General features: G+C 39.8%; 1 protein-coding gene across 1 annotated transcript; it reads right to left on the bottom strand.

The window, feature by feature from the left end:
- Window positions 1–8,279: 8,279 nt before the first annotated feature.
- LOC147615506 (uncharacterized) lies at window positions 8,280–8,880 on the bottom strand. The gene is made up of 2 exons (XM_086778931.1): window positions 8,538–8,880; window positions 8,280–8,424 (listed from the first exon to the last, which is right to left on the bottom strand). Exons 1-2 carry the CDS (start codon window positions 8,845–8,847, stop codon window positions 8,399–8,401), a joined length of 336 nt encoding a protein of 111 aa, XP_086635057.1. The 5' UTR covers window positions 8,848–8,880; the 3' UTR covers window positions 8,280–8,398.
- Between the last annotated feature and the right edge of the window lie 3,043 nt (window positions 8,881–11,923).

The following is an 11,923-nucleotide window of genomic DNA, read 5'->3' as shown; positions in this document are numbered from 1 at the left end:
TCTGTTGAAAGTGAGTTTTCGTGAAAAAAATAGTTTCTGTGGAATTGCAAGTTCTGTGAAAAAGTTAGTTTCTGTGAAACTACAGGTTTCATGAAACTGCAAGTTCCGTGAAACTGCAAGTTCACGAACCTGAGTTCTGTGAAACCATAGGGTGTCTAATATATTGAATCGTTTGTTTGTTTATGAGGGTTTTCATTTTTGCTTTTATTGTAGATATGAATGTGAGGATACCATGAAGAAATTGTTTTAGAATAATTATGACGTATGTACACAAAGCAGTGTTAACAAACCAGTGAGGATACCATGAAGAAATTGTTTTAGAATAATTATGACGTATGTACACAAAGCAGTGTTAACAAGATTTTTATTGTAGAGATGAATGTGAGGATACCATGAAGAAATTGTTTTAGAATAATTATGACGTATGTACACAAAGCAGTGTTAACAAGATTTTGATCAATCATGAATATCGCCAAAAATACAAGAAGAAAAAGAAAACGAAAAGAAAAAGGATCAAGCTCCCACCTCAAAAGCAGTGTTAACAAGATTTTGATCAATTATGAATATCGACAAAAATACAAGAAGAAAAAGAAAACGAAAAGAAAAAGGATCAAGCTCCAACCTCAAAAGGAGTTAGTTGAAATCCGGGATGGCGAGATGGGAGATGCAGAGTGATGAAGAGCGGAAGCGATGAGAATCGAAAGTGCAAGTCACACGATGCAAAATGACGAAAGAGGAAAAAAATCGAAAGTGCAAGTCACACGATGCAAAATCAAAGTAGCCGTTGGACAAGGCGGCTACCTCAATGAAGAAAACCACGTGGCGTTGCTTGATTGGCCCGTGAGAAATTACCGTTTCACGACGTGAACGTTTTTGAATTTTTTCACAACGTGAACCTGTGAACCTTTGTGAATTTTTTCACGACGTGAACCTTTGTGAATTTGTTCATGGCATGAACCTTTTCAAAGTCACGACGTAAACCTTTGTGAATTTGTTCATGGCATGAACCTTTTCAAAGTTTGAATGCATAAGATCAATACCTTCTCATTTTTTCCTTCATGCTCAAGTAGTCAAACATGCACATAATGAGTGATGATACCTTGCCTGCCTCGTACCCATTTGGACACCCTTCTGTCTTTGTGTCCCATGACGAGAACCAAGGGGCCACCTGGGCACTTTTGGGCATTTGTTGATGCAGTCATTTTAGCTCTATCTAGGAGTTTTTAATTGTTCCTTCCACCCAACTGAACAATTTTGTCACTATGCCTTGTGGTGGAGGGCTTCTAGCTGTGTCTCTTTGTTGCACTTCTTTGTTTCTACCTTTAGGTTCCCTATTCAGTTCTGTAACCAGAGTGGGTACTTTCATTGCTTTGGCAATTCCCAACCCATTTGGCTGAGTTATCTTTTTCCTCCACACAAGGGTTGGCGAGGTTCTTGCTTGAGTTGGGAGTTGATGTTGTATGCTCTTACTACTCTCTTTTTATGATTTGAACTACTTGTGGTGTTGGTCATTGATTGGGTTTGGGTACCCATATTGCCGTATTGCCTTGGTAGTATCCTTGTGCTCACCAGTAAGTCCTTTCGGACCCATTGCTTATGGAACCCTTGAGATCTATTGAGATGCTTGGAGTCCTGCCAATCTGTTTGTGTGAGCAGAAAGCAAGGTCTGACTTTTGAACTTTTTGCAGATTCTTCTTGTGGTCCCCATATTATTCATGGTGTCCTTTTTATCGGGTTAATTTTTAAGTTGAATCTTGAGCACCCACTTCTGTGTACCCTTAGATGTTGGATATTGTGTGTGTAAGCCTCATGGGACTAATGCTTGTTTTGTTTTATGAGTTGTTGCCACTACACTCGGTGTTGTTTGTTCATCAATTATTATGATGTGTTTCCCTCTGTTTGTCAAGCTCCATAAGAGTATGGACATGACCTTGTCACAGGTGCTTAACAATGATGTCCTTTCTTCCCATTGGATATTGTATTTACTTGCACAGATCTAGGATCGTCCTAGAATCATTTCCTCTTCCATGGAACCTACAAACATGACAAACACCTTCCCGACCAAGGAATTATTTCTAATAGAGATGTTAACATTTAAAAATCCCTCAGCTCTCGTAGTTATCAAGTGAACACTACATACTTGTGCATTAGTGGGTTTAAGGTGTGGTCTATCTAATGCTACCTAGGTTTCATATGAGATCAAGTTATGACTTGACCAAATATCTATTAATGCAATGCTTGTTGCATGGCCTTTAGCTATAGTAAGTCCCACCTTGAGTCGTGCTGGCTCAATGTTTAGTTCCTCTTCATCCAAGAGAGTCACAGAAGCCATGTTGACATGTATCAGTCTATTCTATAGTAATTGTTTGTTGGCTTTGACCTCTCCCTAGCCTTAGCTTTTTCTTGAGCGTGCTGGATTTTTTCCTTTGTAAGTTGTTTCTGTTGTTTTAAGAGATGTTCTTGCAAGAGCATCTCTTGGGTTAGTGGTCCAATTATTTTTTTAAATTTACTTCCATTGACATAACCCTCCATTTGTATGCCATCAATTGTCTCAATTCAAACAGACCCCTGAGGTGTGATCTCCGATACTTAGAATGGTCCCAAGCCTTGGTATTTAAGTTTCTTTTTCCTAGTGCTTTCGACACCATACATGAGGACAAGGTCCCCCATTTACAGTTCTTTTTGCTTTAGATTTTTGTCGAACCAATGTTTCCTACATAGTTTTTCGACCATGAGTCCATGTGATGCTATCAGCCTGGTCTCATCAAGCTTCTCTTATTCAATTAGCCTTTCAGCTAATGCATTCTCCGTCAAACGTTCTTGTACGGCAATCCTTAAGCTTGGGACTAGGTATTCCATGGGCATAACCACTTCAACACCATAAGCCAGACGGAAGGAAGTGTACCCGTCTCGCTACCTTATATAATGTTCGTTTCGTGGTGGATAAACTATATCCTTGACCAGGTTAGCCCTTAGCTTGGCTTCATGAAGGCACTCTTTGACTAAGGCCCTGGCGTCTTTGAGCTTTCTTATTTCCTCGTCGACATTGGGGTATTCACTAACCCCTGAGTTATTGGTTGCTTCCTTTTCTCTTCTTGGTCCGGCTCCTTGTGATTAATCCTTTGATCCCTCTCTTCCCTTGATTGGGTGGATCCGGTGTCAATTGTATCTTCTTCGGATCCATCTTGGATTGTAACCCTTGGGTCACCCTTACCACTTTTTTCACTCTTCTCCTGCGGCCAGTTTTTCTGAAAATAGTCGCATCCGCTCAGTTCTTTCCCTTGTCTCCTAATTGAGCTTGAGCTCAATTAGGACATTTAGTGGTGTGATATTTCCAGGTTGTACACTAATGGTTCGGATGGTGGCCTGATTGACAGTAGTAGAAGTCAAACCACTGGCGTGGTATAGATAATCCTTGATCAAATGATCAATCCCACATTTAGTACAGGTGAGTACTGGCATGTCATTAGGTGTAGCAGTCACTTGTTGGGGTTGGTGCGTATGAACCATATTTTTGTTTGGGCACTTGGCGCCTCGATGCGGCTCGCATGCCAAAACATTGTAGCGGTCCTCTTCTCAGGTTCGAGTTCATGTCCTTGCCCTTCCATTGTACCGTGGTTTGAAACATAGGTACTGGCGTGTTATTATGTAGGACGTAATATTTAGGTGTGACCTCTATTGTTTCCTCGTAGTACTCTTCGCGAAGTTCTACATCACGCACCATATCAACATCTTTTGACAGCTCTTTAATCAATACCTGATTGATTTTAGCCTGTGGTGGTTGTGTCGGTAGAACTGGTGGTGGCAAAGGTGAAGCGTCTTGTACCCGGAACATCCCCCTAGGTAAGTAGAAAGAGTTGGGTTATCCAGCAGTAGCGGTGATATGTACAGGTGGTGCAGGTAAAGCCAATGGGAATCTAAGTGCTGATAGCTGTGCAACATATTGAAATCTTGGATATCTACACATTAAAGTGTCATGATTTCCTAATTTTACACAGTGGTCACAATAGAGTAATCGCCTTGCTCTTAATTGTGGACACTCAGTGTGTGGTAGTGTGATTCAATCTGCACATAGAGCACCACACCAATTCCCTATGGAGGTAAAGATGATTATGCCCATGCCTAGATGTTTCTCTTCCCTTCTTTACTTTTAATTTCTCTAATATGGCATTATTGAGCTCATCAACCATCATGTTTTTGACTTTCTTGCTTCGAGTTCCAATTTCTTGGTGACTCGAGACATGTGAAGTCGGAGTTGTTGCTGAAGATGTTTTGACATCTTCCGGTTGCGGCAATTCCAGCATATTATCTTCATATATTCAATTCGCAGTTTGCAACATGCATCAAGAGTAGTGGGTCGGGCTAGTACCAGGTAATCATGCATTTTGTGGTCCCAAACCCCTCTCCGGAAACAAGGCAATAACTAATCATCAGTTAACCTCTCCCGTAGTTTGCACCTTGAATTTAAGTGCTTAAGACAAGACACATAATCTCTCATCGACTCAACTTCCTTTTGTTTGATATTATGTAACTGTGCCATAGGGCTCCATCTGTCACCACTTCGGGCAAAACTAGGCACAAAAATGTTATTGAGTCTTGTGAAGTTAACCTTATCGTCAGGCTCGAGGGTTCGGAACCACTAATGAGCTTTTCCCTCCAAGGTCAGTTAGAAGGCATGAATCATTGTCACATCACTGACATGCCTGCAGGTTTCACATGTGGATTCAAAAATCTCTACATGTTGAATAGGATCTCCGTCCCCTCAGATAATTTTTGGACAAGTTTGGAAATGATATGTGGTTTCATCTGGGAGGGTCGGGATTCTAGAGCAGTGCCTAGTTCTCTGACCATTCCTCGACCCATCTCCGCCGCTATATTTAGCAAGTCTATCCTTGTGGCTACATTAAGGTCGCTCCTTCTGAGATCTAACTCTACTTCCTTGGAGGTGGGGAAGAATATTTGACCGGTCTTGGCTACACTTTCCATGTCCCATCTCATTCAGGGGGGTGCTGGTGTTCAACAGCCTAGAATTCGACGTTTGGATGGGCACTTCTTGTCGTGGACTGAGTCCAGCACACTGGTTGATGGACCCATGCCTGCAGATTGCGCTTCTTCATCATGACTGGTTTGGAGACCAAAAAATCCTCAGGTGATATCAATGATACCACTGTACCTGGTTGGGGAGGGTGGTTTCTCCTCTTCCCCAAACCCAATGTTTCTTAGCCCTTCTTCCATGGATTCTTCGCTACTAGTTTCAACGGTGGTCAAGTTCCTTAAGACACTCAGGTGTGTGCTTGCGAAATGTCCTGATCCCACACTTCTTTGATAGGAAGATCCTGGGTGATTCAATGCACTATCGTCAAGTGTAAGATCGTCTCCGATGAGTTTTCAAGATCTTAAGTGCATATATGTATAATTTAATAAGCTACTTTGTTAACCCAATTTAATTTTTCTCGGATTCTATCGAGGAATTCCCATGATAATTGAGATCCAAGTAATTAAATGGTAAAAGAGGAATTTTTGGTAAATTTATTTTATGCAAAAAGAGGAATTTCCCTATGCACAGTCTGTTGCTCTTCACCTCTTAAACCCCATAAAGTTCTTGAGTGGTAGACCACATCTATATCCACTTCACCAAACTTTCATTGAGTTTGTCTTTTGCACATTTTGTGTCTTGACTTTTGTGCATCTTTGTTAACCATATGGAGCCATCTTTTATCATATTCCTTGGACACACTCCCAAAATATATGAAAAGGTTCAAGAAAAAGTCGTATGCGATTTTTTGGCCCAAGGGTTCTCATACGCTTATTGATTGAGGAGAGAGGTAAGGGTCCTCCACATTATGTATATGCACAAAGATTATCATATTGTTATTTATTGATAACATTATAAAAGGTAAAAAAAGGTAGAAGGAACTTAACGTTGATTTAGAAAGAATCAAGGATAGCATGAGTAACTAATATTTGATGGAGAGAAATTAGTGGATATAGATGCTCTCATAAAATTATAATTTAATGTTTCCTCAAGCGCATTTTGAGTGGAATTTGTAATTTGTTAATGCTACATAATGAGTAAATTTAATCATAACTAGCGTTTCATTAGTTTTCACTATGCCAAAAACTTTTATCTTCTTCTTCCAATCTAGCACACTTCTCTCTTCCACTCATAATCCCTCAAAGCCCATCCTTCATGAGTATAAATTTAAGTTTTACTTGCCATGTATGGAAGGAATAACCATTAAATTTTTTAACTATAAGTGGAGTTGTCATGATTTCTCTAGATGGGAAGATCTTAGCAATGTAATGACCCACAATTCTAGTGTGTAGTCCCTTACAAAGAGAGAGAGAGAGAGAGAGAGAGAGAGAGAGAGAGAGAGAGAGAGAGAGATGGAATAGGAGTTATTTAATATGCCTAAATTTCAGTAAAACTTGAGAATACCCTCCTTTTGGGAGAGCTAATTAGAGCACCAAACCAAAGGGGAAAAGAAGTTTGATGATGCACAAGGCTTTACAATACCCCAATGATAGAGTCGAACCTTTAACAACTCAAAAAACCTAATGAGATTAGCACTCATTATTAATAGATGTAATTTTCTATTAACAAATAAGAGAAGGATTTGAAGGTTAAAGCTCAAAAACTAGTTTTTGGTGGCTATCAAAGCAACATACATTTCCTCCAAATGATACATGACGAGACATGGCACAATAGCCTTGCTAAATGTGATGAAAAAAGAGAAATTTTACCCTCTTCTGCTGGAAATTTGGCTACTGCCTTCTTACAAGGTTCTTTTTGAAGGTTCAACTTGATCACTTCTCCCCTCCTTTGATGCCTTGGTAACCATTGAAGTCGTTGTGGATGTTTCAAAAACGAGGCCTTCTTACTATAGATGTTGCCAAGCACCTATATTTTTGATGATTTGTGACCTTGGAGAAAGAGAGAAACAATACGATTAATGCTAATTAGGATGCTAATGATTTTATTAGCTAGAGTTGTCCAAGGATGCATAGATGATTATGGGTTGTGCTGGGTGGCTCTAATACTAGCTTGAATTTATGCTAGAGAGGAGAATTAGTTATTCTTGCTAAATTTAAATATCACATTTTTTAATGGAGTTAAGAACTCCCATCTAATGGTATACCATGTGCTCCCTTCCCTTAGAGTGTGTGATGATTAATCACAAGGAGAATGCAAAATACTCTTGGACCGCTCACATGCTTAACATTTACAAGGAGATGTCAAATAATCTAGCAATTGGCAATGCAAGAAGTTTATATATAGATGGGAACATCTTAATTAGAAAACTAACTTTTGAATTAACAAAAGCTCTTATGAACCTTCTTAAGAGTAGCAAGAATAAATAAGTTGAAAACACAACTTTTTTTTGTATACAAAAATAACACCCACCACGACACAACTTTGTTTTTTGGTATTGTGATATCGTTAGATTTTTGCACCCAAAACACTTTTTTTTTATAAAATGTATAGTGAGATTGTTTTATAGTATTACCAAGAAAATCGAGTATCGTAGCCATTCCACTAAATGCCGCCCATGAGTGAATTTACACAACTTAAAAGTGTAATCAACAAGGTTCACCTTTACAAAACTTCAATAAGGTTTATTTTTACAAAACTTGGTAGAGTTAAGCATTCAAACTTGGTAGAGTTAAGCATTCAAACTTGGGAGGTAGGGCACGCAAAAAGATAGGTTCAACTTAGCTTAGAACTGGTTCAATTTTCAAAAACGCCTTCTCAAATTGATGGGAGAAGGAAATGTGCCTCCTCAAAATAGAAAATGTTTGTTCAAAATTACAATTTTCTCTTCAAGCCATGGTCGGAAAGGATTAATGTAAGGATCAGTAAAAATATTTTCCCAAACACATACATACAGGGAAAGCTCTCGTGTCACGCGAATGACTAAAGAGAGACAATGGAGCATTGAAAATACAAACTACGATCAGCAACGAGAAAGAAGGCATGCAATATATTATATAAAGGACAAGTTTCACGAAGCTTCACATGGCAAGAATTTAATTCAGGAGGAAATTTTGAGGTTTGAGGAGAGGTAGGCTTCTATTTTGAAAACATACGTGCGTAGCTCGAGTCAGCCCACTAGTGTTTTTAAAAACATAGTAGAAAATAAATCACTGTTGATTTTAAAGACATAGTAGAAAATAAATCACTACTAGGGAATACACGTACTTGTAGAAAAAATACACTAATCGAGAAAACGAGAAAAAGACCTTGCCAAATCTTTTAAAAAACTTATAAGGTAGGTATCAAAACGATATTATTTATTTAATAGCAGAAGGTCCAGATTTCAAGTGATGAACCTTGATGTTAGCATAAGATATGAAATCATGAGACCAAACACGTGAGTGAGGTTTAGGAACGCTCATTTCAGTGACCACCAGGGTAAGTCATTCCTGCACCAATGTGAAACAGCAGTAAGAACGGAAGCGCATAGGAATTGGGGGATTAAATTAAATCACTAATGTCGATAATTTAAAAAAAAAATCTTACAAAAGGGGTTACAGACCTGCGCATTGGGTACCCGGGCGGAGGCGGAGGCCGCAGCTGGTGATGGCGTTGAGGATGGCCGGGCGGTTGAGGAAGGCCAGGGCGCCTGGCGGGATGCTGTTGCACACGCACGGCACGGACGGCGACTTGATGACCTGGCAGCAGGCCCCACCTGCCGGGGGCGGCGGCGGGTTGGCCCCCATCACGTACTGCGCGCAATGGGTGCGCAGCCCCGTCATGATAGACGAGCACGAATCAGCATGCGCCACGCGGAGCGTCCCGCACGCCAGCACCAAAGCCAGGCATCCCAAGGCCAAGATCTGCTTCATATTGTTGGCTGCAGATCTTGTGCTCGAGCTAACCAACGGGCATGGTGTACTCCCCCCTTCAGCCTTTTATATACATTTGGACTAGAATGCCAACGGTGCATTCGATTTACACCGCGTCCAGCTACCACCCAGCGACCCGCCTCCACCACCTGGCCCCGCCGCTCTTCTTCATATTCTCTTGACTTTCGAGGGAGTAGGCCACCTGCTGCTCGAGTTGCGCGCTCAAGCACTTTTACGTTGCTGCACATGTGGCTACATCATTGGGCAATGCGCGCCATGTGAAAGTCAAAAGAAAACCCGAATCAAAGGTTTTCTTAAAGGTAACTAGTGAGGTGCACGTTGTGGACAGTGCTTGTGTCGAAATACGAAAGGAATCTCTCTCTCTTTTTGTGTGTGTATGATCTTGCGTGCATACACGTGTCACGTGTATTATGTGTGAGTAAGAGACAGTGTGTGTTTTTGTTCATGTTTGTATGTTTTTTCAACATTCTTTTTTATATAACTTGTTTCTCTCCCTCTGTCAAGTGTGTATTATGTGTGTGTGTGTGTGTGTGTGAGAGAGAGAGAGAGAGAGAGAGAGTGTGTGTGTGTGTGTGTGTGTTTTTGTTCATGTTGGTATGAGTGTGCATGTGTGCCTCCGTGTGTGTATGTTTTTTCAACATTCTTTTTTATATGTTCCTCTCCCTCTAGTGAGAGAGTGCATTGTTCCTATTTAACAATTCAGCTTGTACTTATTGTGGAAACAATTTGTCTCTTATTTTGCTTATTTGAATGTTTGTTCTTTATAAGCCACCTTGGGGTTGTTCATTGTGTTGGAAGACCATTTGCTTAAATGCTCCACCCTCGTGTTGTTGTTGTGGTGGGTGACGGATGTGCTCTATTTTCTAAGGCCCCCTATACGAGGAGTAGCCATTTTGGTGAGTACATGGGCACTTGGCAGTTTCCAATTTTGATATTGGATGGTGGCTAAATGCAGCCAGATGGTTAAGAGATGGCTTATGTAGGCTTTGGCACTCTGCCAAGTAGGATCCATGCTTGTATGTGCTATATGACCGCATTAGTGAGTGCTAGACAACAACCCGAGAGCACATTATTCTCAGGTTGTGAGGCTCGTTTTGAGGTTCCATACGGTCTCAAATGGCTGTGGAATCTACACCAATGGGACTTTGTTGTAGTTTAATATTCAATCAGATGATATGGTTGGTTGAGTCATTTTGAACCAAATCATGGGTTGGTTGACATGGCCGACTTATGTCGATGGTAACCCTAGGGACTATATATGGACTAGTTTGGTAGCCTTTGTTTATCCTTGAGTTCATTGTGTTCAAGAACTCTTATAAGCAAGACATCCTCCGTCCAGAGTGTGTCTAGATCACCATCAAAGCTCCTTAACCCCGATCAGACGAGTAGGCGAACCACCATCATTTCGTAATCAAAGTTTGCAAGCAATAATATTGTTTACTCCCCACTTCTTTTGTGCTTTGTATTGTGAAGATCTTGCTTCTGCTATTGTGTTTTCTTACACATGGCTTATTTGATTTTCATTAGAAGCCACCTTGGGGTTGTTCATTGTAGTATTGTGATGCAATCTTAAATGCAAATTTTCATTGTTCTAAACTATTATTCAAAGCACACTTAGCAATGCTTTAGAAATAACATCAAATATTATATTATAACATGAACAAAATTCTAATTTTGAATATTTTAAAACATTAAGAATATATATATAGCTGCTAGTAAATAAACTAAGAGAAAGAGTTACATTGCTACCTTTTCACTCTAGAATCATCATTGTGAATACAATTTTGTTCGTCATACTCTTTTCTATACCCCCTTGATAGATTTTAAGAATAAGCATTGGGAGAAGATTTTCAATACGATGATGACTTTTTAATGGAGAAATAATCAGCACATAATAAACCATGTTCTTTTCTCGCTTCAATCAAGGTGCGTAAATTTGGAGAGTTGGGGAATTTTAGATATGAAAACTCATGCAAAGGCGAGACATGCCAAGTACTACGTTATTTTTTGTAGCCAGACTCAACCATGGACATGGATGCTGAAGGAGTTGATTCACACGATGATAGTGAGAAGCACAATGGTAAGTGGTAGATTCTAATTTGGTAAGTGGTAGATTCTAATTTGGTTGGACATCGTTTTTTGTTATGCCCCACTTCCAATAAAATGGTACGTAAGAAGAACAATGGTAAGCAGTAGAGTCTAACTTGGTTGGATATAGTTTCTTGTTATGCCCCACTTACTGGTAGAATTGTGACCTCTGCATTATTGTTGGTCAAAGGGTGGAAGAGCGCTAACATATGATGATGGAATCACAACCGTGTTAACCAATTCATAGGTTAACACGGTTTCGCCCGCCTGACCTACCATAAGGCACTTTGCCATCTTACCCATTCAAACGGGCACATAAGTTTTGTAAAAAGACATTGAAATATATAAAGCGGCCCTACCCTATGATTCATGTCAAATAGGAAAAGTTTAAGGACTTAGTGTACATAGTTGCTTAAGACTAGTAATAGATATTAAACCATTTTTAAATTGGTCGGCCTAATGTGAAAACTAATTATTTTTATATGTCATTTTTAATAACAAGCAATACACATAGTCATTCCCATTGTAATAGTTTTCTTGCAAGCTCTCCTCCTTCCGTCTTCTTGCTTGCTTGCATGTTATTGGATTCTTACGTGCTTGATGGATGCTTGTTTTAATAGGTGTGATTAGGTTGAATTAGAGTGGAATAGCCATTTTTTATTCATGCATTTATAATTTTTTCATGCATTGTGAAATTGGTAGATTAGAAGCTTGCCAAACCATCAAAAAATAATCAAAAACCAGTTAATTACTTATAACACAATCCTTAATTAGGAGTAGGATCATTAATCATGCCCCATCAAGTTCAAAAATCACAAAAACCATTACAAATCATGCTAAACCAACTCTCGAGTACATGATGTGAGCTCACAGTCCCACACAAAAAAGACGTGAGTTTGGCTATATGAGCAATGGATAAGTGAGCCATGAACCTAGACACGTAGGCTTGTAGACGTGAGCCTGGAGA

Source organism: Cibotium barometz, chromosome 40, assembly GCF_041138505.1.
Source record: "Cibotium barometz isolate CiBa-2024 chromosome 40, ASM4113850v1, whole genome shotgun sequence".
NCBI classification, from domain to species: Eukaryota; Viridiplantae; Streptophyta; class Polypodiopsida; order Cyatheales; family Cibotiaceae; genus Cibotium; species Cibotium barometz.
Note: the sequence above shows the minus strand (reverse complement) of the source record. Positions and strands in the feature narration are given on the sequence as shown.

Bases quoted from the DNA above. Each gene is read 5' to 3' on its own strand.
- LOC147615506 (XM_086778931.1), bottom strand. From the start codon at position 8,847: ATGAAGCAGATCTTGGCCTTGGGATGCCTGGCTTTGGTGCTGGCGTGC. The intron at 8,425-8,537 runs GTCTGTAACCCC...ACATTGGTGCAG, and splicing joins CCCGGGTACCCAATGCGCAG to GAATGACTTACCCTGGTGGT.